Below are 23050 nucleotides of genomic sequence, written 5' to 3'. Positions count from 1 at the left end.
CGCATATGCTAAAAATCTCATAACGATCATATAGAGGTAACTAAGCGAATAATAAAACCTTAACTTACCTAAGTTAACTTACCAGGTACCTGGTAGCAATAATTCGTTCGCTATGAGTTTAATAGTAACCGATTTCAACTACAAACAGATTCACTAATCATCCGCGCGGAGTATCACGACGCAGATACGAAATGGCACCCAATAGCGAGCTGATTAAGGAGTTATTCTCATTATGCATAAATAGGATGTTATGCATTAAAAGCATTCTATAATTACTGTTAAGTCCACTTAGCGCGTTCTAAATTCACCTTGACGCGTCTTTTCCTACATTCATATTATCGCCGTTTTCTACTCTAGACTTGACGTACTTCCAGCTCATCATGATATTTGTAACACCTTCTTTGCTTCTGCCAGAGTATTTTCAACAGAAAAATCGAGCATATGAGTGTGCCTAATCCTGCCAGACTGACTGCAGTATATAAAGCAGCCCGGTACCCTTTCAACTTACTCTCTATAGACTGATCGCCTCTAGTTACATAGGCCTCCGCAGTTCTTGCGATACCTAAACCGATCGAAATACTATAGTTCATTACGGTAATAACTAAACTCGCCGCAGTACCCTGATGCTTCCTTTCGACTGCGTTAGATAAAGCTAGCGTTGTGGCTGGAAACCCTGTATCCATTGCCCAAGAGACAACTAACACGGAAAAGAACAACTGAGTCCAATAGATTTGTACAGCAGGCATAGTAGCAATAAGTGCGGATCCTAGAGTAAACCCCAAGAGTGAGATGAATACAACGATAGACGGTCCCAACCGTTGGAGAACAACGCCTGTTGATACAGTTGCTAAACAACCAACAACAATGCACGGGCTTACATATGCCGTAGCCTCAAATACCATAAGAGTCAGTCAAGTTAAACAATTCAAAGACGTGTCTAAACATACCAAAAGCGGAGGAGTCTCACGAATATTCTCGACAAACTGCCAAGTATATGATGCCCAAATTCCAAAACATGACCAGCCACAGGCGCTTGCAACTAGAATAAAAGATATGTCGGATGAAAGTGCGTAGAACGGGATGAGCGGCTTAGGAGCATAACAGGTTTCGATTAGCACGAATAGTATTGCAAGTAGAATACCGACGATCAGAGCGATCCAGAGATATGGTTCTTGCCATCCGACAAGAGGAGCCTGATTCCAAGCAAAACTTATCAGTACGAGAGCTGAAACTCCTGCGATTGCTCCTGGTATATCGAGGTCGGACATTACAGCGCGAAGATTAGTAGGTGTTTCGCCCTTTAAGGTAGGTTTATTAGGGATAGTAAAACACCCTGCTCCGGCAATGATGAGAAGTGTAGCAGCAAAGACCCAATACGTCAACGGCCACCAAACCAGCGCGAATAGACTCGCGCTTGCCGCCCCAATAATAATGCCCACGGGTGCCATGGTGGCAACGAGGGTGAATGCCATGGCTTTCTGCTTTCCAGGCGGGTATGCTGTTCCGAGAAGTGCAAGACCATTTGGAAGCGAGAGAGCAGCGCCTAGGCCGTGGAACACTCGAGAGACCATGAATAAGACGTGAGTTGAGTATACCGCAGTCCCCGAAACAGCAGACCAAACAGCCGACCAAACAAACCCGGCGAGAAACATTCGCTTGTACCCATATGTGTCACCTAATCTGCCTGCTATCAAGATGAAGGTACCGATCGCCAAGCTATACCCAGCAAGAGTCCAAATCAGATCGCTGGTGTTGAAGATGCCGAAAGTGATCCCTATTTCACGGAGAATTGCTAGCGTTTGGCCGATACCTGCTTCTATAACTTGTATTAACCAGCGTCATGATAAGTGCTTAGACATTCAACTCACGAGCACACAATTGGGCTGTACATATCGTCGAGATGAATAGGGTTATACGTATTCTTGACATTTCACTAACCATATAACCCGAATTTTTAGGAATCCGCGGCGGAGGTTTCGTTCCGAGTGGCATCGGCCACGATATCTCCTCAATGGCCCGAAGCCCTGAGCATCTAACAGTCGCATGTCCTCGCTGCTGCCTTGCAAGACTATATGCCCGCGGAACAGGTGGCAGGGATTTGTCACGATGTCCTAATCGCCGAGACCCCAGGGATAGCGGCGAGCGAACCGCATTAAAGGACCCTGAGCTCGGAGGATGATCCTCGTCGCTGCTAATCGAAAATCTAGACTGACGTTCCGGAGAATGAGTCGTCGCGGCATCGTCAGGCGGTGTATGAATGTCGCTTGGACGGCGAAGAATAACCTCATGGGTCGTTTCATAGCTCCAAAACGAGCTTCTGAAAAAAGAGTCGGTAAACGACATAACTACATGGGATTAGATATGCGCAAATGGTGTGTAATATCAAGTAACTATAGCATCCGGCACGCAGGCGCGAGAGCTCATGATCTTCCGATATATAATGACTCTAGATCTCTAGGTATCCTTAGCCATCCTTTGAGCATGCTCATGGAATATCTCTGGGGATATCCGTTGGTGGTGTGCCAGTTGACTTCACACTTCAACAAGAGGCTAAGGGTGTCCTCTGCAGAGGGTGCTATCATGTCATCGTAGGTTCTTATCCGGCAATTTTGCAGCTACGTGCTGGACTCCCTTCTTACATTCTAGAATGGCATGTTAATGGCCTGGATGATGATCGATTACATTGTTTATCAGCAATAAATGATGCGACCCTACTTAGCCGAGTCGGTACCGACGCATACATCTACAGTTGTTGAATCACGGGTAGAAAATTCACCATCATTCGAATCTCTAAAGGTGTATAGATGGTAAAGGGTGCTTTTACCCATCCTTAAAGTAGTACATAATAAAGTCTAGCGATCCTTTGAACTGTCGGAACCTCAAACGGATAAGCTATCGACTCTAATTGGCTCTTGACCAGGTTTGACGTCTGAATAGGGTAATTGGAAATCTATGCTCACCCTCACGAACGCCGAGATTCCATTTCAAAGATCAACTATTTTACAAACGTAGCCATATCTTTTGAGCCCAGCCGATACTATAGCATGTCGATTCTTATCTGGTTCGCTAGGTACGACCCCTGAATGAATCATGCCCAAACCCCAAACAACCTTAGTATACACTAAGCTCCCGGACAAGCTTTAGTGGACACTTATGTTAAAGGGGCTGTATACCTACGATTTAGAATATACATGGGACACTTTCATAGACTTACATGGTACGTATAAGGCGAAGGACTACACATTCGACTATTAGATGACGGACATAGCGGGGATAGTAATTCGAATCAACATCGGAACCATAGGACTTGGAGAACATTGGAGAATAGAGAAAGCGCCTCGGCTCCGTTCGGTCATGAAATATGACTGCTATCAAATCGTTTAAATGAGCTTCAATGCCTCCTATCTAGGCATAGCAATGTTGAGAAAGAAGTAACGCACATTTACCAAGACCAAGAAGTTTCCGTACGCCTTTACCAGTAATAGTAAGTCGGTTCACCCACCTCTAAGAGGCCGAAACATGATTTGTTGCCTGATCAAACTTTATATCAAATTTTATAGCAAGCTACTGACGAGTTGAAACAGTTTCGATCATCATGGCAGCTCCAGGCGAATCTTACATTGCAGCCTTTCCATCAATGCCGAAGCCTTATATTTCCTATGGCTTGACATTTGAAAAGGCTTGTGCTCACCATGCTGAGAACACATTCCATGCCTCGCACATTTACATCGTTGTGTCCAATTCTATTAGCAAGACCGAGGCATTTACAGCCCTTCAGACAGCCCTTGCCAACAAGATTGTTGGAGTTCGCTATGGCATTCTCCCACATACTCCTTTAGAGGATGTGCTAGCGCTAGCTGATGATCTGAATGCAAAGAGCCCAGATCTTATCATTACTCTTGGGGCAGGATCAATCTCAGATGGTGTGAAGCTAGCTCGCCTCTTCGCGGCGAACAGGGTGTCAGACACAGGAAGAGCATACGAGATCTTTGACAAATGTATCGTAGATCTTTCTAACCTAGTTACGACCGCCGTCGGTGTTAAACCGGCGACTATTCCTGTTATTAACGTGCCAACGACCCTGTCGGCCGGTGAGTTTACTCCGGCCGGCGCGGCAACAAACATGCAAACATTTGAAAAGAGGAACCTGATCCACGAGTCCGTAATAGCCGACATTATCGTGTTCGACCCCGCGCTGACAGTGTCGACGTCAGCGCGCTTCTGACTTTCCACTGGAATCCGAGCAGTCGACCATTTCACCGAAGGCCTATATGCCAATTTACCTCACGCGAGCCCGGAATTGACCGCCGAACTTCCCAACGCCCTTCGGAGCCTGTTGGCGGGCTTGCTGAAAACTAATCAGAAGTGGGATGATCTTGATGCGCGCTTGCAGACGCAGCTCGCGCTCAAGACTTCTGTTAAATCCTTATCTTGCGGTATGGGCGCTAGCGTACGTAGCATTGAGGATTTACTTCACCCCTATTTAGTCCACATCAAACCCTAGCATATCATAACCGAGCTATGACTTTCAGTTCATACCCAGACTCCGAGAATACTGGTTTAAAGCAACTACTAACGTATATCACAGCATGGTATAGGACACCAGCTTGGTCCGATGGGTGTGGGGCACGGCGAGACAAGCTGCATTATGCTTCCGTTCGTGATGAAGTACAACTGGGACCACGGCGACGGAACGGTTCGAGACTCACTCCGAACGGTAGCATCGGCGTTCTGGGACGAGCCAGCCGTCTTCGAGGCCCTCGGCTTAAAGGAGGTGGACAGAGACTCCACCAACCCGGGAGACCTGATGGCAGCATTTATCAGCGCCCTAGGGTTACCGCGGAGCCTGAGCCAGTTCGGTATCGGAAACGATAAATTTGAGCTCCTAGCGGAGAACTCCTTAACAGATCCGTGTACACTTGTCAACCCAGTGAAGCTTGACAAAGAGAAAATCGTCGAGATACTTCAGATGGCAGCCTAGGGGGCAATGGTCTATTGTCCAGACATCTTGTTATGAGCTATTTGTAACTTTATCACTTCACCGATCAGGCAACTATAATCTTAAGGAAGCCATACATATGCAATGTTGGTCCAGTATGGATTTCAGGTGATGGCTAAGTACATGAATAGTGAAATTCTAGGTCCTGAAAACATCAACATACACACATAATCAACTACTTATACGCCTGTATCTAGAAGGGGCGATTGTTTACTACTAACTGCCTACGGGAACATAAAGTTAACAGGAACATTACAGTGGCATACGATCAGACAGCGAGCTGGGCAGATAGGCAAAATCTATATTCCTTAACATTAAAACTTACGTCAAAATTAAACCATATAAAGGTAGAAGTCGGCATAATATTCATGAATTTTAGGAACACGGTAGGGAGTCATGGTCTAGTTTATTATACCGTAGTTAAAATATATTAACTATATATACCTACCTTATATATAGAAATGACTTTTAAGTATATATATAGGTAGTTAAGAAGATTACCCAGTTTAAGCCCCTTATAGGTCCTGTGCCAACTTAAGCAACCCCTTTTTGTTTCGTTTATATTAAGGAAAACAAATTCACGTTCGCGAACTAGAACAGAATTCTGTAATCATCCAACTTGTGTGGACATGGGATATTTTACATGGATGCTGGGCTACTTACCTACACATCCATTTAATATCTATTTAGATCGCATTCACGCCAGTGTCAAAGGACTAGCAGTCTACGAAACACTGCCGAGTTCTTCACTAATATAGCAGGGGGATGGATCATACACGCGATAGGGAAAGGGACATCACTTGTGTACTTTTGTGCTTCATAAAAAATGATTCATCATTATTATCTCGGTGTATCCAGTGAAGGGCTTGGCAGGAAAATTGCCAGGGCGCCAAAGCCTATACTTGGTCATTGTTCATCTTCGAGAGAGTCATCCGATCTAGGGCGTCTAATAACCCCCAGTGCGCCAACCAGTTGCCTCATGAAGGGATTCTTGCTCACCACCTACCTTCGTTCCTCGATTAGGCTTATGCCGCGCCCAAGGCTGCCGATAGGCAGTAGAACTACGCGTGGCGGATCGCATAGTAATTATCGGTACACATACGTAGTGGCAAAGGACTCGCGTCGGCGGATTTCACATTGATAGATACTTGGAGCCATGGATGGACGTGCGGACAAGAGATTGAGTGCACAGCCACCTCCAGATGTCGGCACTTGTGTAAAGCTAGATAGTCCAGTGCTGACACACTGTCAACCTCCACGGTAGATCATCTGATACCATCAACTTCAGGATACCGAGAAGGCTGGGGGGCGTGGACGTAGGAGTAGTGATTTATATGACTCATAAAAGCTGTAGTGATTTAGTCATCGTCGATTAGTTGCACAAGCCGGGCTGGTATTGTTTCACTACGAAAATGCCTGTCTTGGGGTTCGATTTGCGAAAGGGGGACTTCTTGTGGCTGCTTATCCAACCAGATTTAGAATCGTGTAACTATTGGGGTCTGGACGGCGGTCCGCAGCCTCGCGGGAATCTAGATAGCCGGCGTGAGGCGGACAACAGGCTGACGTGTGACGCCTACGTGGGGTGGATGAGCAATACTGAGATGAGACGTTTGATAGGCTTAAGTTAGGCGCGTAGTAGAAAACGCGCCGCCTTTGCGATATATATGAAATGCGATACTGAGGCTCGTCTGCCTACGCCCCCGTTACGTCGCAGCGAGAAAGGGTTATAATGGAATATTGCGAGGCTGCTGCCTGTTCAGCACCAACGTGAATACATCCACGGCATCTTAATGGCGAAATTCACAGCTGGGTTTAGCCAATGTTTCAGTGTTACCAGCATATTAGTCGTCACAGTCGTCAGCGGTATTGCCCCCATCACCATCACAATATAAGACTGCGTTTAGTACAAATTTAAGAGTAGAGTCACCAGGGTAGTGGCGGTATTTGTGTGGGATTTCGGACTTTTTCCTTTGATTTGGTGGGCTTCCGAAGCTCGGATGCTCATGTCGACGTCGAGCGAATCGAATCCGTATGCGGTGAGTCATTGTCCAAACTTATGAAACTTGGTTGATAGACAGGGAATATGGAGGAGCTAGCGCCTCATGATATCCAGTCCCAACTATAAGCAGTACATCGTATTGCGTAGAAAATGACGGTGAAGAACTTCTGAGTGGGCGATCGTCGGACTTACAAGAACTACATCATAACAGCCGCCGGAGGTGTGTGACTATTGTTTTCTATTCCTCAGACCAGGCGCTTACTATTCTCATCCGCGTTGAAATTAATTATAATGGCTTTCTCGCCTGCGGACTACTAATATCTCCGTTACCATCGCGGGTTATGATTTGCTCTGGGTTACCTCCCTCTTCGGGAAACACAGATACCCGTGTCGTCGGATAGCATGGCAATGAGTCTATGGTGCCGGTGATTCCGCGCAAGCGTAGACAGAGACACAACGGATAGGGTTCGGCGGGCGTCGAAATATAGTTGGGCGTATGTCACGACCGACGAAGAACGAGGCGGAGATCGAAAAGGGCAATGTTCCGGAACGAAGTGGAGCGGTGTGAGGACCAGTTTAGAGGGTTAATAGTGTATCTCGTCACATGCCAGGGCCTAGACCTGATAGATATAACAGGACAATATAGCAGCACAGCCACGATAGAAGCGCGCAATGCTCTGTGCATTCGTCTGGGTTTGAAGAGTGACACGTCAACGTATACGGCATACCCAGGCTTCTGGGTCGCGGTATCTAGAAATCCCGACAATAACATCGTTACCTACAATGTGGCCTAAGGCATACATTTGTGGCCTGCTTGCCGTATGACCGTGCTGTGCGATACACTTAGGATAGCAGGCGACGCCGGGCAGTGCGAGAGGTGGTATCAAATGAAAGACATAGGCCGGCGCCGTCCCAGTAATTCACATAGCTACCCGTATGTATTATTATCCGCACCGCCTCGTAGGATGATTCCCTTCGTGCTGCGCACGCCTGATGAGTTAAGTTTCCAAACATAGCATTGGCTAAGCGCGCGAAGGGAGATATGTAGAGGTACCGGCCTACGCAACGTTGAAAGGCATTTTGCGATTTGGCAGATAATAACGGCATTCTTATAATCTCGATGTGTAAGACAATGTCGAATCAACATCTCGGAGGCCTGAGAGACAATGATGAAAAGGGGGGCCAGGTGAGTGACGACAGGGGTACTATGTATGGATCGAACAACGCATAGCGATAGACAACAAGATTCATATCACGAAACATTCTGGTTAGGGAAAAAGGTTACCGCCCATTTCTCCATCACATACCAACACGTGCGCTAAAAGCCCTACTTATTGTTGGAGTACCATCAGAGCGCGCTCTGATGGTGGTGTCGCTATAGTCCTGATAGGTTCAAAACAATGCCTTCTCTAACCCCCCCTAAGAGCCATTATGGCACCGGATGTGGATTATATGTATCGAATTTGAGAGGAATGGAGAACAAATATGCAATTCGAAGCCGTTGATATACATTCGCACCCCTTTTCGTATCCTTCCAGAAGGTCGAAGAGAGGGGCAGAGGGTCGTGATCGCACCAATATCAAATCCAAAATTTTTATTATTTCATTTTTGTGCGCTTCGTCTACGTCACCGAGACAGCCCGGACCAGGGAGGTATCTGCGAGCTGCATGTAAGGCATGGGTAAAAGACTCCGAATACATATCCTGCAGAGACTTGCTGTCCACTTCTCAGTAAGAGTCGGTGAGTGGTAGAAATGAGGGGGATCTGCTTCGTGATCGTGCCAGAGTTGTTTAAGTCGTCTGGGTCGTCCGGGTCGGGTCTCTTGTCCGGGTCGAGCTCTTGTGTTTGTTTTGTTGAAAAGCTGGTGGAGTAAAGACGCTATTCAACAAAGTGGCGATGATATTGGCTGCTGGGTGCGGAGATAGAAAAAGAGATACCACGATAAAATACCATGTAGATAGACCAGGTGGCTTAAACGGGATGTTGACCTCTATGTAAAGGGCTTTATACACCCCTGCCAGCCCCAATCGGGATATGCACAGTTGCAGGAAGTGTGGTCTTAAGCCGGGTCCCCATTGACCAAACAATTTACGAGGCCCCTTCAGCTTACAGACATTGGACATCATTGCAGCCAGATATTCCGTTCGTAGGGCATTAGGACATAAACGTACATGACGTCTACTCGTATGAGTCACAGCTGATACTAAGCCGATGGTATCAGAGAAGAGGTATCCATCTCTGCCATTCTACCTATCCTATCCTACCCATTCCATGTGTACCTACTTGATCATGTACTTTTTTGCATTGCATGTCTTACAATGAAGGGAGTGAAATGAAATATTTGGAAATAAAAAATTTTCCTCTTCTTATGTCGTATCGAGAAATGAGAAAGTGGATTGGCTTATTATCCAAGACCGGGTGCGGGACAAAGCAAGAAGAATGTACACCCAAAATAAGGGTGCAGGTCTAGAAAAAAAGAAAACGACTAACCTAACCTAGGGGATTGCTATGTAAGGTGTGGCCGGTGAAATGCAGCCGTGCACGGGGAGCAGGTAATCTCTGTTCCGTCTATGCTGCTACATAGTGTACCTATGTATGTACGTATGGATCCACGGGCCAAGACGAGAGGAAGACTGGTACAAGAATAATCCATGGCGTCCGTAGCCTGTAGTCCGTGTACATAGGCCCGTGTAGGTCCGTGTAGCCCTTGTAACCCTTGTATGTATATGCCTCCACTAGGTACTTCTGCTCATGGCTGCATGGATTTTTGAAGCATAGTGTACATACTGGACTGACCCGCGGCAGTGGGTGTAATCTCCGCTGAGTCGATAGCTCCAGAACATCTGCGGCTTGAATCGTGGCCTGGGACAGTCTCTCTCATACTGTACGGAAAATATGAAATCTTGGTGTAAAAGCACTCATCCCCCATCCCCCATCCCCCAATAGTGGTGCTTTGCCGGGGAAGAAGCATGAAGAAGCATTAGCACCTGTCAGCCGAACCGGGCCGGGGGCTCCTAGCTTTTCAAATTAGAGAGCTGACCACCTATGGGTAGCCTAGAGCTACCATAGTAAGTAATCTGAGTCCACTCTATGTCTAATAAGTGGCTTGTTCTCTCTCGTTTTTGTCGTCGTATCGTACGAAGTAGGACCCTGGGGTAATAATAAGTGCGAGGCTTGTCGCACAGAATCCTAACGTTTCGAATTATTGGTTCATCGCATGATGAAGTGTACCGATCCCAACAGTGATGCATTAGACTATTGGTGAGGTTTCTGTTTGGTGGCTGAAAAGATTGCCTGGTCTGTTTGTGGTTCCGAAATGTCTAAGTTAAGCGCCTCAATATCATGTTTGAAGTGACTGTCCTCGGGAGGATCTTCTGCCATGACTATGAGCCGAAGTATTAATTCGGTATCAATAGGATATAGATAGATAAGATCGGATTGATTTGAGGCGTCGAGCTGAGGGAATAAGGCCGAAACAGGGTAACTCGTAAACGGGGTAACCAACCACCCTGATGTCTCCCCCCTTGCCTGCTTGCCTGCTTGCTTACACCGAGAAGGACATAAGGGTGTGAGGCAAAGCCGTGCGTCGTAATACAGGGTAACCTACAACGGAACACTGAAGAGGAACAGGACTATGCTTCTGATACTCGATAGATCATACAAACGGACAATTCAAGTGGAACGGAGGCTGAACGTCCTTGAAGAACCAGCGAATTGCGATTCTGGCTGGCCCCAGATTGAGACCCGGGGGCGAGTCCGTGCATGGTAGAGAATATTTCAGCAGTGTTGGTTGTCTAATTGTCTACCACTAAGTTTCTTCGGCCCAAAACTACGCGTAGTAATACACGCATACATTTAGCAGGTAATTAATATCGAGGTGGCGATCGACGTAGCAATCTATAGATTGTTTGCTTGTAACAATAGACCTCCGACTAGTTGATTTGTACGGAATATTCCCGTTACTCAGGTCACTCAACACCAAATCTTACCTCGAGATATAATACACAGTAAAGCAAGATTGAGTTTGCGCATATGATGACCGCCAATAACGACTCATAACAGATCTAGAGGCATTTATAGCCTGTCATCGACATCATATGTACATGACAAGAGGAGAAGTGATTGGAGAATAGAGGGGGGAGAGGACCTTATGCGACCTCCCACGTTTTTACCTCCTGGTCTTCTTCCCCGCCATGCATTATGCACGGGGATGCAGATGACCCTCTTTACCGTGAACTATCATCGGCTAGGAGTTCTCTGGCTCAGATTTATATTGGTCCTTTCACAACGCTACATGTAAATCACGTTCATCGGATGACGCATCGAGAAAAATCCTTTGATGGCTACCACCTTTTAGGGCTGTTGTACGATATCCAGTCTATGTGAATTTCTGTCTTCTCAAGACTATGAAAAGAACTCAGTTTTCGGGGTTGTATCAAGGATGGAAGCGCCGGATGATACTCTATGTTTCTGAATGGGTGTGTAAGACTTTTTAACCCTCCAATGCAATCTATCATGTTCCACGCCACTAAGGAATAAAACCCGGCGAGATGCGAATTTGCCGAGGTAGAAGAGGCAAAGGAACAGTCAGCACAAGCCTATATATCCTTAAATGGGATTATATATACCTAGTTAAGGTATGTAAGTAAGTCTTTTATGTAGGTACTCTCTTGTAGTCTTAAGTACGTATCTGTATAGATGAGAATATAGGTAAGTATAGGTAATTGAGTATAATAGATCGGTTATCCTTCCGTATTAATGAATTGTGTCACTTAATGCCTACGTACATACATATATATCATAAGTCGAGGCTGGGAGGCTAGGCTATTGTGAAGGCTAAATCTGGTAGGTGGGGGGATTGTCACTCTTACAACTATTCTTAGGTATGCAAGAGGGCTGGTGATGATGAGATGCAGTAGCATTATACTCCAATAATGGGTATAGGCAAATACCTTTTTGGCTACATTGTATGTAATCCATACACTACCTATGCACAAGTCGGCCCTAGGCTTGTACCCGCACCTGCCTGCCCACTTCCCCGCGCGGGTTCCAATGCTATCGTACTACATTATATACATTATAGAATGATTCTAGAGAATTTACCTTGGGTAGGCAGCTGCTTCCCATCTCTTTTGATCTCAACTTACATATACCTCCTCGGCACCACCCGAATCTCATTCTATACTTAACCTCCTTTCTTCACCTAACCTTTCCAACCCACATAATAATAATAGTGCGAGAACTAACCCCGTTCTCATCTATTTGCTTCTTATCGTCAAATTATATCCAAATCAATGCGCTGCGACAATTGAAGGGAGATAGACCTATTATCCCCCCCCACTATTCCGGGCACATATTTGACCAGTTCGCATACCGGCCAAAGCTTCCGTCCCTCCGTATGTATGCTGTCGGCAGCCGTTGGAGTCCCGCGGCCGGATTATGAGATACCTACGTGAAAGGCATCTGATTGAACATAATCATTATTACTCATCCGACGTCGTTTGACAAAGAAGGACCATCAACCCTCGGTGTGTGTCCAATCTGGAGCATAAGGATCGTGTCATCTACCACATCTGTCAAACAGACAAGCTACAACTCGACTCCCTCTTCCACTAGGATTAACACGGATTTTCTACAATTTTGTTTCTTTCTGATTTAATTTAACCAGAGGAATTGAAAATTTTCTACTCGGATCTAACACGGCCTACCATCTCCTTTACAAAACGCCCAGAGCGAGCGACATCTCTGATTTTCACCGCATTAATCACCATTGCGCCTCAATCTCTAAACGGGGGCCTGGGGATTTGAAATCTCTGTCGATGGATCCTTGATGATCCTTGACTTGGGAAAATTTTCAAGTTTTTCTTTGCTCTTCTTTTTAATACGGTCCATATCGTTGGGATATTGTCGGTGCGCCAGGGACAGGGACTAGGACCAGGAGCGAGACGGAACAGGGAGGCCATAATCCCAATTTCGCTAAAGGATAGCCGATATCTCAGCAACCCTGAAACCCAGGATCCTCAGAGCATCGTCATTCACGAAATTTTTTGCAGTTTCCGTTTTCACCAGGGACTAGCAGGACTCATATCTATTGAGATGACCCTTTACTATGGAGAGCTCCGAATTGCCTGAACTATGATAATCAAGTGACAGGGTATTGAAAGAGTTGCGCATTTGTTCAAGCGTCATCGTAATCGCATTCGCCGCTTAGGAGGATCCCTAGGCTACAAGCGATATACGACGACGTTGAGTAGGCGTGGCCATTATTTATTCCCGCTGGCGTCGTCGAATCATTCAGTGCTACGCGGACCGATTTGCAGCGAGAAGCAGCTGAATTAAATCATTATTTTAGCGCACAGTGGACGACTAAATGCACTGATTGGATACCGAATCAGAAACAAAGTGCGAGCGGGATTCTCGTCAGACGTTGTGGCTGTGCCATTCCACCAGAGTCCAAAGTTGACTAATACCTCTGGAAGCGTGTGTGAGTGTGTGCATAGAGGGACATACTGCGCATACACCCTGCCCTTGACTAGCTCAGCACACACCCAGACTGGATGTACTGTACGTACCGGACTACGCGCATACCCAAATCCTGCCAAGGTACCTTTACTTTTAGGCTAGGATTAGGCTTGGTAGGGGGTCCCCCTTGTCAATTCTTTTTGACAACCCTTGCTAGCCCCCCCGACAGTAAAAAAAAAGTTTTTTTGGCCTGGCCGTTGGCTGCTCCAAATATTTCTGTTATTATTAAACGAGACCACTCGCCTCGCCCAACCACCTCCGACGGTTCACCTCTTCTACCAAGTTTGGCTTTTGCCATATCTATTGACTCATCTTGCAATCGCATCCACATTATTTGTATTTGATATTCGTTTCCCCCAAACGAATTTTCCATTCTGGACTTTTTAAGCATAGTCCAGTTTCTTCCAGCGCCTTCATCATCCGAAGTCGACCACTCCATCGACTTTGATGCCCAATCCTCCTGGGGGATATAAACACCAGATCTTGACATGTTCTCTCAAAGAAGACGGTTTTCCTCTCCTCTTCCCACCGACCACATACCAAGGTGACAGGTGTCACTTCCTCCAGCGTCACGACACAGGCGCCATTTAATTCATAAAAAGAAAATACCGAAACTAAAACCCACAAACCACGACGACGCTTTATTATCGAGTCGCATTGGGGGCGACCACGCTTGAAAGAAGTTGAATCAGAAATATTTCGCGACTACGGCGAAAAACATTGCGCAATACTCCGGCAAGATGAGTTACGGGTCGCCTTACGGGACCCCTCTTCGAGGAGGAGATGCGGGTTATATCTACGACGTACATAGTCCCTCACCAACACCTTCTCCACGTCACTACCCATTTTACCCAGCTCAGACCCCCCAGCGACCGGCCACACGAGCTCATGTCCGCCACACTAGCACCGGCGTCCCCGACTTCCGACCGTCGACCGCCTTCTCACCCCGGTACACGAGCACCGGCGAGTATGCCACCGGCCTAAGCCCGAATGTGAGTTCGCGAAAGCACAGTTTCTCAATGGGGTCGCATCACATGCCTAGGCGCGAGCGTCGGAGCTCCTTCTCATACAATCGGGCCTCTCATGGGGATTCCGACGAGGACGAGTTTTTCGAGATCGATGGGGTCAGATGCGTGTTGATTGCGGAGTCCAAGAGTCGCAAGCGCAGAGAGTCTTTCTATGCTGCTCCGGGACATGGCACTGATCACTACTACCGTTCGCAGGGCATGCCGTCGTCGTTCTACGAGAAAGAAAAAGCCGATTATCCCCACTACGATGAGCCGCCAGCTCGCTCCGCTACGAGGGTTGGCAACCACACCCGTCGCCCCTCCGCCACCGCTGTACCTATCCAGCGCCCCGCTACTACCCGTCCTTCTAGCTCCCACAAGAAGAAGGCTGCTGCCTCGGGGCAGAAGAAAGCCACCGAGGCAGATGCCCGGAAGCACCGCATCCCTCCTGGGTACTCCTTGAAGAACTGGGACCCCGCCGAGGAACCCATCATGTTGCTAGGTAGTGTCTTCGATTCAAACTCTTTAGGAAAGTGGATCTATGATTGGACTGTCCACCACCACGGAGCCTCTACTCCCATTGCCGACGTAGCTGGTGAATTGTGGGTTCTTCTTATCCAACTCTCTGGCAAGATAAAGCGTGCCGAGGAAGTTGTGCCCGAGGTTAGGACCCAGGCAAACAAGGAAATGATTGAAGATTTTATTGAGTCCGGTGAACGCTTAACGGACAAGCTTCGTGTCTTGCTCAAGAAATGCGAGGCCCCCATGTTGAGATCCTCTAAGGCTAAGGAAGCATCCCACCTCGGACAGAATGCCGGAGTGGAGTTCGTCAGGACCATCTTTGGCCGTGAGAGAGAGCTTGAACGCACCGAGGCTTTTATGCAACAAGTCCGCCTTTGGAACTTGCGGTTCGATGCGAACTGCGAAGACATATTGAAGAGGCCTAAACAATAGATACCCGGACCCTTCATTTGTTTTTCCCCCAAAGTTTACTACTACTACCATCCATTGGACCCAATATTTTCCGAGGATGGACCATAACATTACTAAAACCATTTGAAAAAGGACGAAGGATGGCTATGCCATCGTGTACAAGTAGAAACTGATTTCCTGTTTCGGTTGTATTTCCGGAGTGACACATCGATACCAGGATTTCCCGTTCAGGATGTCTTTCATCTGTCATATTACACACGCCGCAGGGCACTACGCATGCATCGAGGGAAGAAGGGCCTGGATATTTTCCTGTCTCGTCTTTCGTTTTTTCCAAGATACCCCGGACGAAGAGAGAGGACAATGCGTGTCTATATTGCACACACGCTCACCGCGCAAGCAGTTGACGAGGACACGAGCGATATACCCTTTTGGGACATTATTCGGGAACTCAAAAGTTGGTTTTTGGAGAAGGAATTGTTTTGTTTTGCGCCACGGTATTACGGAAGCCGTTGATGGGCTATTACATGAGGTTGGCTATGACCCAACTATAGAAAAGAGTTTTAATGGTTATTATTATTGATATCAGCGACGGATTCGTTATTCCAGCCGAGTTATGTTTTGCTTCACCAGTTAGCACCCTGCGCAAATACAAGCGGGCGTTCGGTCGAACAAGGTGGCATTTTGCTTTATTGTCTTTTCCGCAGGGATACAGTTATAGAGGTTCCCTGCGTGTTCTATTAAAGATCGGGATATGGTTGTACTGGCTGGCTGGGAGATACCCCCTTTTCTTCTCATTGTTTAGGTAGCTTGAATCTCAGGAAGACAAAAAGACCACTATTTTTATTCTCCTACCTTCGCCGTCTTTTACCTACGAATGTGACCCCATCTTGACTGTGATATGATTGACCTGTGCTTGGATAGCAATCAAGTTCCCCATGGGTTTAGTTTCCTTACACATGGTGTTGCACGTATGCAAGTTCTTGTCCCGCGGTCCTTATGTTTGCATGTAGTATGCATATGCTTGCTGCCGAAATCACCTGTGTTGTGTGAGAGATATGCGGTCTTAGATCAGGACCCGTTTGCTAACGTTGTTGCAGCGTAGAGCTCTATCGCTGGTGGCTATAATATTATTGCACTGGTGGATCATTCCGCCTCTGACTCTCAAAGACATGGATTTGGATGATTGATCGTATATTTTATTGATCGTGTAGTTAGGAGGTACGTAGTATTTTCTTTGATTATCTTCCCACAGTGTTTTATCACGCAAGATATCTTCCCATCTTGTCGCCAAGCTAATATTGTCTTCGATTTTCTCTTGTTCTATATATCTGACACATTTAGTAAATTTGTGTGCGTGTACTTGCTGCAGCCATAACAGTTGACGTTTCCTAGGTAGCTTAGGTACAGTACCTCCTAGTTAAGTAAAAAGAAAAAGAAAAAAAATGTTGAAGGATGGATTAGGTACCATGCAATGTCAGCCTCCGTTCCTATGTATGGCGCAATGTAATGACAAACTTATTAATATACATAAATAAAATCCTTCAAACCTTTTCTATTTACTATCTAACGATAATTTTTGCTTTTTTTCCTTTTTTTTTTTTTCTTTCCCATGTCATTCATTTAATTTTGTGCGCCGACGGGGTCTGTTTGGCCGAGATTGCCCTTCATGCCTAAGCCACTCAACCACGCGGTCTTGGAACACGAACACGAGAATGTTGAGGAAGTTTTATTATGTGTATACGATTATGCTTGCTTGCTTGGCATAACAGCTAGGTTGGAAAGACGTTTGATCTCTCCCCGGATTCCTGTATTCAACTCTGACTATTGTGATGATGAGGATAATTGCTGCTATTCTTCTTCTTCATGACATGAGGCCGAGTGCCATGTTAGGGTTCCATCGCTAGGGTTACAGGACACGGTCCATCACTAACCCTCTACCGCATTGGCATTTTCTAGGGGCTCTTACAGGCTCCTTTAGCGATGAATCACCCCATGTCTTGTTCTGATATCCAAGTCAGTCCGTGTTCCATGGTCCAAGCTGCTGCAGTCTGCATGTCAACTTATTCTTTTTTTTTCCTTGTTACAGTACATCCCAGGATTAGACTTCCTACTCCCCTCCGTACGTATAGCATACCTAGTATACCGAAGGCTGGCATCATCACGGCCATCGAACCGGCGGGCCACCAGGTGTCTCATTCGTCAGTTCATTTACCCCTCTTTCCGGTCTGTCGACGAGTTATCAATCGAATAAGCGAGTCTGCCACTCATCATTCGAGTCACAAAGTGAATTGGTTGTTCCAACTTGTCCTTCCGTCATAGTATTGTTGTTAGGCACCTACGAATTTGAATAGGGCGCCAACGGATCCGCTCATATGCGCACCGCTGCTCGCCCTGGTAGATATGTACTTGCACCCTGCAGGCCCCTTTTGGATTGAGTAGGTGGAAGTGTAGGGGTCATTGTATCGTAAGTGTACGGCACAGTGACCGGCGACATGGGGAGGAGCTTGGAGCGCCTTAGGATTCCGCCGCTGCGAGGTTACAGTACATATGAATCCACTGCCACGCGAAGAGCGACAAGGGAAATTCTCCTTCGTCTCTGTTTCTACTAGGCATCATGAAATACACTACACCTTCTCAGGCTGGCTATACCTATGTATATAGGTACATACATACTAAGACAATTCGTTTCAATTACCTGTTTGACAGTACATCATCCTCCTGCAAGTGATCGTGTAATCGTAATCGTGGCTAGTGAGCTGATGGATGGGGGTGTGTATTAAACAGCAAAGTATATACACTTACACATACCTCCCATATGAGACTCACTCCATGTTTATTTACGTTGGTTGTGTTCCGGGCCAAAATCACATCAACATATCCCTGGCATGGAAGAATTGGATCATGTATTAGTATTTTTTATTGATCAAAACTAGGGATAGAATAATAACAGAACCGAAGTTGAGTACCTTGCATACCATGGATATGGGCTTTTCGGACCTATCGGAGGTGGCGGCCGATTATACGGAGCGGGATGGACCAGATGCACTTGTTGAAAGGGATACTTTGCTGAAGGAATGCAGATTGGTCCTCGTCAAAGTCAAAGTTATTACCTACTCCTCTCTTACAGGCGACCCGAATAAGTAACACAGAAGGCCACCAACCTCCCTTATTCCTTGTCCAGCCTGCCGCGTCTGTCGCGGCAGTTGGTCGTTTAGGAATCTCGGCGACTATTTACGTGCTGATGTGATCAGATCAAATTTTCGTCCATTCACCCGCCCATCCATCTCGTCTTGTGTTCCATTTTGGGGTTCTGCCACGAGCTGGGGCACATTGTATGTCCAATCACAGGTCAGGATCTTCATCCATGTACGTGCTGAGGCTTCAAATAGCCCTCATCTCCCCCGGTAGATAAGGGGCCAAAGTCCCTAACCTAGGTTAGTAGGATGGTATAATAGGTAAATTAGGTCGGTCTGTCACGTAAGCAACGGCAAGGCACCGGCCTCTTTGCGCAGCAGCTGCGCATACATGAAGTCGCATTGGTCTGCGACCGAAATAGTATCATTGAATACTACCTCCTACAGTAGCTGGCCGATATGGCACAGTTGTCTTATTTCGCTACACTATTCGAATTGAAGGGAAAGGAGTATATTCTTACCCACCTGCTTTCTACTTCGTGCCACACACCAAACGAATTGAGTCTCGCGCCAACAAGGAGAAGGGGGGGTGAAAGGCACGGGAAATAGGCTCAACGTAGGAAATGTATGCCATCCCTCTTTCTTACACTCGGAAAACATACCCTTACTATGTACAATACACACATTTCTCGTAAGGCTTAGTACGCAGCGAGCATATGCGCGGACCCGTACTCTGTCTAACAGATCGACCGGCTCCCCTCTCCCAATGTCGGACGATAAACAGCCAAGCAAACACATCGATAGCGGCATTTCGTATCTTTGCACCAATTACCTAGGTTAGTTCCCGTCCAAAATTCGTAATAGTGGCCTTCTAGCCAGGAACGTCGTATCCATGCGAGTATGTATAGATGATCAAGTTCGAGTACTACACGAGACCATCAGGCAGACAGCTGGAATCATTCGATGGGCAAATCCATTGGCATGAATATAGATTGATAGTAATAACTAGCCTTTAGACACAGTCCCTTATCTAATTGACGTGTTATACATGTCTCCTTGCTGCAATTGACGTGGGCAGGCATGAAATTCCTCGACTTCTCGAAGACTGGGCTTAGGAGATACCGGCGTCTATGCAAGTCATACGTAGTAGAGGGGCAGAGACCCCTGCCAACAAAGTAAACATCCTCATCTTCATCATCTGTACGTAGGGTTATAGTCACACTAGCACAGCCTGCACCAAGACACAACGGACACAACGGAAAGTAAAGCGTCTAACCTAGATACCTAACCTAAGATTAATTTATCGACCTATACTCATCATACTCGCGTATCGTACCAGTCACTTGCTTCCCCCCCTTTCACCTTTGTTCCTTTATCGATAGGGTAGGGAGTTAAGGACTTGCCAACCCAACCTAACCCAACCCCTCTTCTCCCCTCCAAAGACGAGTCTAGATGTGTAAATCCCATTCATTTTTAGAACCTCATACATATCGCAAAGTCCTTAAGGCACATTAGGGAGCAATGCTATACGTATCGGCCCGAGGTGGAGGTATCACGAACGGGTGTCCCCCCCTATTCCCTGAGACTATCTGTAAGATGCTATAGATATCCAGGCTGCCTTAGAATCCTAGTTCCCTTGTACGCCCCTAAGCAATACAGCCAGGTTACCTACCTATGTTGCATGCAGTGTAATCTCACCTAACTTCGTCATAGCCTTACTTGCTATCGCGATACTACCAACCCCTCTTCCAGCCCTCATTCCACGGGACAAGTTTAGAAAAGCATACATATTGCTTCTGCCTCACCTGACCTAGGCAGAACGAGGCTATTACTTAGCGGCGCTGCCTAATTACTAGTAAACTTGATGTCTCTCTCTTCGAACCTGTTCGATAGGCCGTGGGTATATTGAGATATTGCCACGGGCTAGCTGATATCGGATACTCGCAGCCTTTACGTAGCACGCCCCCGGGAGCGTGACTCAGTTGGCTGCACTCTCACCACCGCAAATAACAGAACGGAGCTATCTATTAGTTCATCTATTCTATGACGTGACGGATACCCACGGCGAACCTGTCGCATCGGGAGGTTACGGCGAATGGTCGTGGGATTTACCAAGAGGAGGGTCCTTTTTCCCCATCCTATCTCTTTCTCTTCTGACCCCATCTCCTTGGCATAAGCCTGATGTCGTACTTGCATCTTAGAATATACACCCATTTCCCGGTTTATACTATAAGTCGAGCAATACCACACTCCCAATAATAGCCACAGCTGAAAGGCTGAAGGGCGCGGGACTGCGCCTAAGCCATGCATGTACCGTAACACGTGTTTATTCATGTACAATATGCCTGTCTGTACCACGGAGGCGGTCCCGGCCTTAGCGACTAGCACCGCGTGGCGACTGGGATCCCCTACTCGGCTCCGCACCGAGCCTACGGCTTCGGAATACAGGCTGCAGGGATCTTATTACTCCATTTGACTATATCCAGGGTTCATCTATGTAGTTCCTAGTCGATGGGGGCCATGATTTATAGTATTGTACTTAGGGATTAAAGTATATAGCATTTCATAGCCACACTCTTATACAGTTACACCTTGTGCTTTGCCCTCCCATGTAGTATGGGGTCGATTGTTAGTATCACGGGCTGTATTCAATATTCGAAATGAAAGACTAGCTTTTACACTGTTCTACCTAGATATCGACTACCTACTTACCTTCATCCATCATCCATGCTAACTCAACCTCGGAAGCACGCAGTAACACGTACTACTCAAAAAGGTCATGCACAGTGCAGGTTGTATTAATTGGTAAGATTGAAAGATCTTTTAACTCATATATCGATTCTGTATTTATGCCAACCCAGAGTTGTATATAGATAGAGCTACACCTTTTCTAGGTCCTCTCATGTATATAGCCCTTTAGGTAATAATAGTCTACAATCTCTTTGATTGACTTTGCGGATGTTGATTTGACATATTGTATCCACGTATGGTCTCAATCACGACTTAGAACCCTCGAAATGTAATTATTAACATGCGCGGTGATCTGTCATCGAGGTCTTTGGTTTTCACCTTGGTATTTATTACTTCCATAACCACACACCTAAGCTATTATATTCTGCTTGAAAAGGACCACCTAGACTATGCGACGTATCTCGGTGGAATTTAGAATAGTCTAGACTGCTGGGCTTGATGCATCTGGACGCCATCATGATGCCCACCGATACCATCACGCACCTATTGCTAAAAGTAGCTGGCCCTTGACATGTTACATTTGCCGTATACTTCGAGGCTTGGTTAAATTCGGTTCATTCATTTAGCGTGTGCTGCTCTAGTTCTCCTGAATAGACCTACGACCGCATCTATCGAATACTATTCGACCCTGCTACTTTCAAATACGTTTACTTCTTTATATACACAGAGATTTGGGGGAAAATTGAAATGGCAGATACGAAATAGATGGTTTGGGTGATCATAAAACCAAGGTGGAAGTATGCGTTGTAGGGTGTCTTCGAGGCTTTTTATCCTACGAGCAACTTTATTAATTTTAGAAGCTATTTTCTTTTTCCAATTTCTGCTACCTAAGGGCTTCTGGTATTGTGCATCATGGAAAGGACGTACGCAATCTACCCAGGTAACATGTAGAGAGTTAAGGGATAAAGAGTTGCTGGCGTAAGTTTTAAGTAAATATCGTGCCAAACAAACACTACGTTTTAAAGATTGAAAAGAATCCACATAGCCTTCACGAAAAAAGGGGGGAAAAGAAAAAAGAACCAAAAAGGTTCGGAGCTGTCTACATTTTGGCACATTCGTACCAATACGAGTGGCAGCACGAGTGACCTTCTCGTAGCCCTGTATAAAGATATCATCGTAACATCTACGTTGCTAGAAGTCGATAGAGTTAATCTAAAGGAACCGGTTCCCCTTAAATATTTTATGTCACTAGGGGTTAATGTCGAATCTGAATAGAATTCTGGATAGTCGTATGCTTAATATGCATGAGACGAAATCTTTATTATTTATTTCCACGTCCTCGACAACGTCGTTTGGTAAGCGATACCATCTATTTAAATTGAAGACGTTAATACTATGAGAATTAATATTCCTTTTAAGCTCATAGTGTAAAACCTCGCACGACTTTCTACTTGTAACCATATTGCGTAGCCCAAATGACGAATAAGCTGGGTAAGCGACACTCCTTGAATTTCATGGAAATAGCTCAGCTGTGATAGCATAACAATGGAAGGTAGGCTACAATTTTATCTGATCATTATTACCACAAAGTAGAACGAAGTTACTTCATACTGTTTTATAAGTCTAGAAGGTTAGGAGCTTGTAGAATATCCAGTAATGAGAGATGACAAAGGAAGCAGCATATATATGTGATAGATACTAGTGAATACCCCCTTACCTACCAGCATAAGGCCAATATTCTTACAATATATTCGTAGTTAATCGG

At 46.1% G+C, this 23050-nt stretch overlaps 4 protein-coding genes across 4 annotated transcripts; 2 read left to right on the top strand and 2 right to left on the bottom strand.

The window, feature by feature from the left end:
• Positions 1–353: 353 nt before the first annotated feature.
• F4813DRAFT_396920 (MFS general substrate transporter) lies at positions 354–1929 on the bottom strand (the record flags this gene model as incomplete). The annotated part of the gene is made up of 3 exons (XM_049247880.1): positions 354–890; positions 948–1816; positions 1869–1929. 3 exons carry the CDS (start codon positions 1927–1929, stop codon positions 354–356), a joined length of 1467 nt encoding a protein of 488 aa, XP_049104215.1.
• A 1666-nt stretch (positions 1930–3595) lies between these two features.
• On the top strand, positions 3596–5274 carry F4813DRAFT_396915 (Dehydroquinate synthase-like protein; the record flags this gene model as incomplete). The annotated part of the gene is made up of 3 exons (XM_049247879.1): positions 3596–4209; positions 4294–4450; positions 4589–5274. The coding sequence occupies 3 exons, from the start codon at positions 3596–3598 to the stop codon at positions 4979–4981; spliced, it is 1164 nt and encodes a 387-aa protein (XP_049104214.1). The 3' UTR covers positions 4982–5274.
• An 8986-nt stretch (positions 5275–14260) lies between these two features.
• On the top strand, positions 14261–15481 carry F4813DRAFT_378558 (uncharacterized protein; the record flags this gene model as incomplete). The annotated part of the gene is made up of 2 exons (XM_049245351.1): positions 14261–14824; positions 14873–15481. The coding sequence occupies 2 exons, from the start codon at positions 14261–14263 to the stop codon at positions 15479–15481; spliced, it is 1173 nt and encodes a 390-aa protein (XP_049104213.1).
• Positions 15482–19907: 4426 nt separating this feature from the next.
• F4813DRAFT_343963 (uncharacterized protein) lies at positions 19908–21172 on the bottom strand. The gene has a single exon (XM_049241596.1). It carries the CDS (start codon positions 20926–20928, stop codon positions 20545–20547), a length of 384 nt encoding a protein of 127 aa, XP_049104212.1. The 5' UTR covers positions 20929–21172; the 3' UTR covers positions 19908–20544.
• Between the last annotated feature and the right edge of the window lie 1878 nt (positions 21173–23050).

The sequence above is a fragment of the Daldinia decipiens genome (genome assembly GCF_022478715.1).
Source record: "Daldinia decipiens strain CBS 113046 unplaced genomic scaffold F4813scaffold_2, whole genome shotgun sequence".
In the NCBI taxonomy this organism is placed as follows: Eukaryota; Fungi; Ascomycota; class Sordariomycetes; order Xylariales; family Hypoxylaceae; genus Daldinia; species Daldinia decipiens.
Note: the sequence above shows the minus strand (reverse complement) of the source record. Positions and strands in the feature narration are given on the sequence as shown.

Excerpts from the sequence above, each read along its gene's own strand:
- F4813DRAFT_343963 (XM_049241596.1), bottom strand. The coding sequence starts at position 20,928 with ATGAATAAACACGTGTTACGGTACATGCATGGCTTAGGCGCAGTCCCG.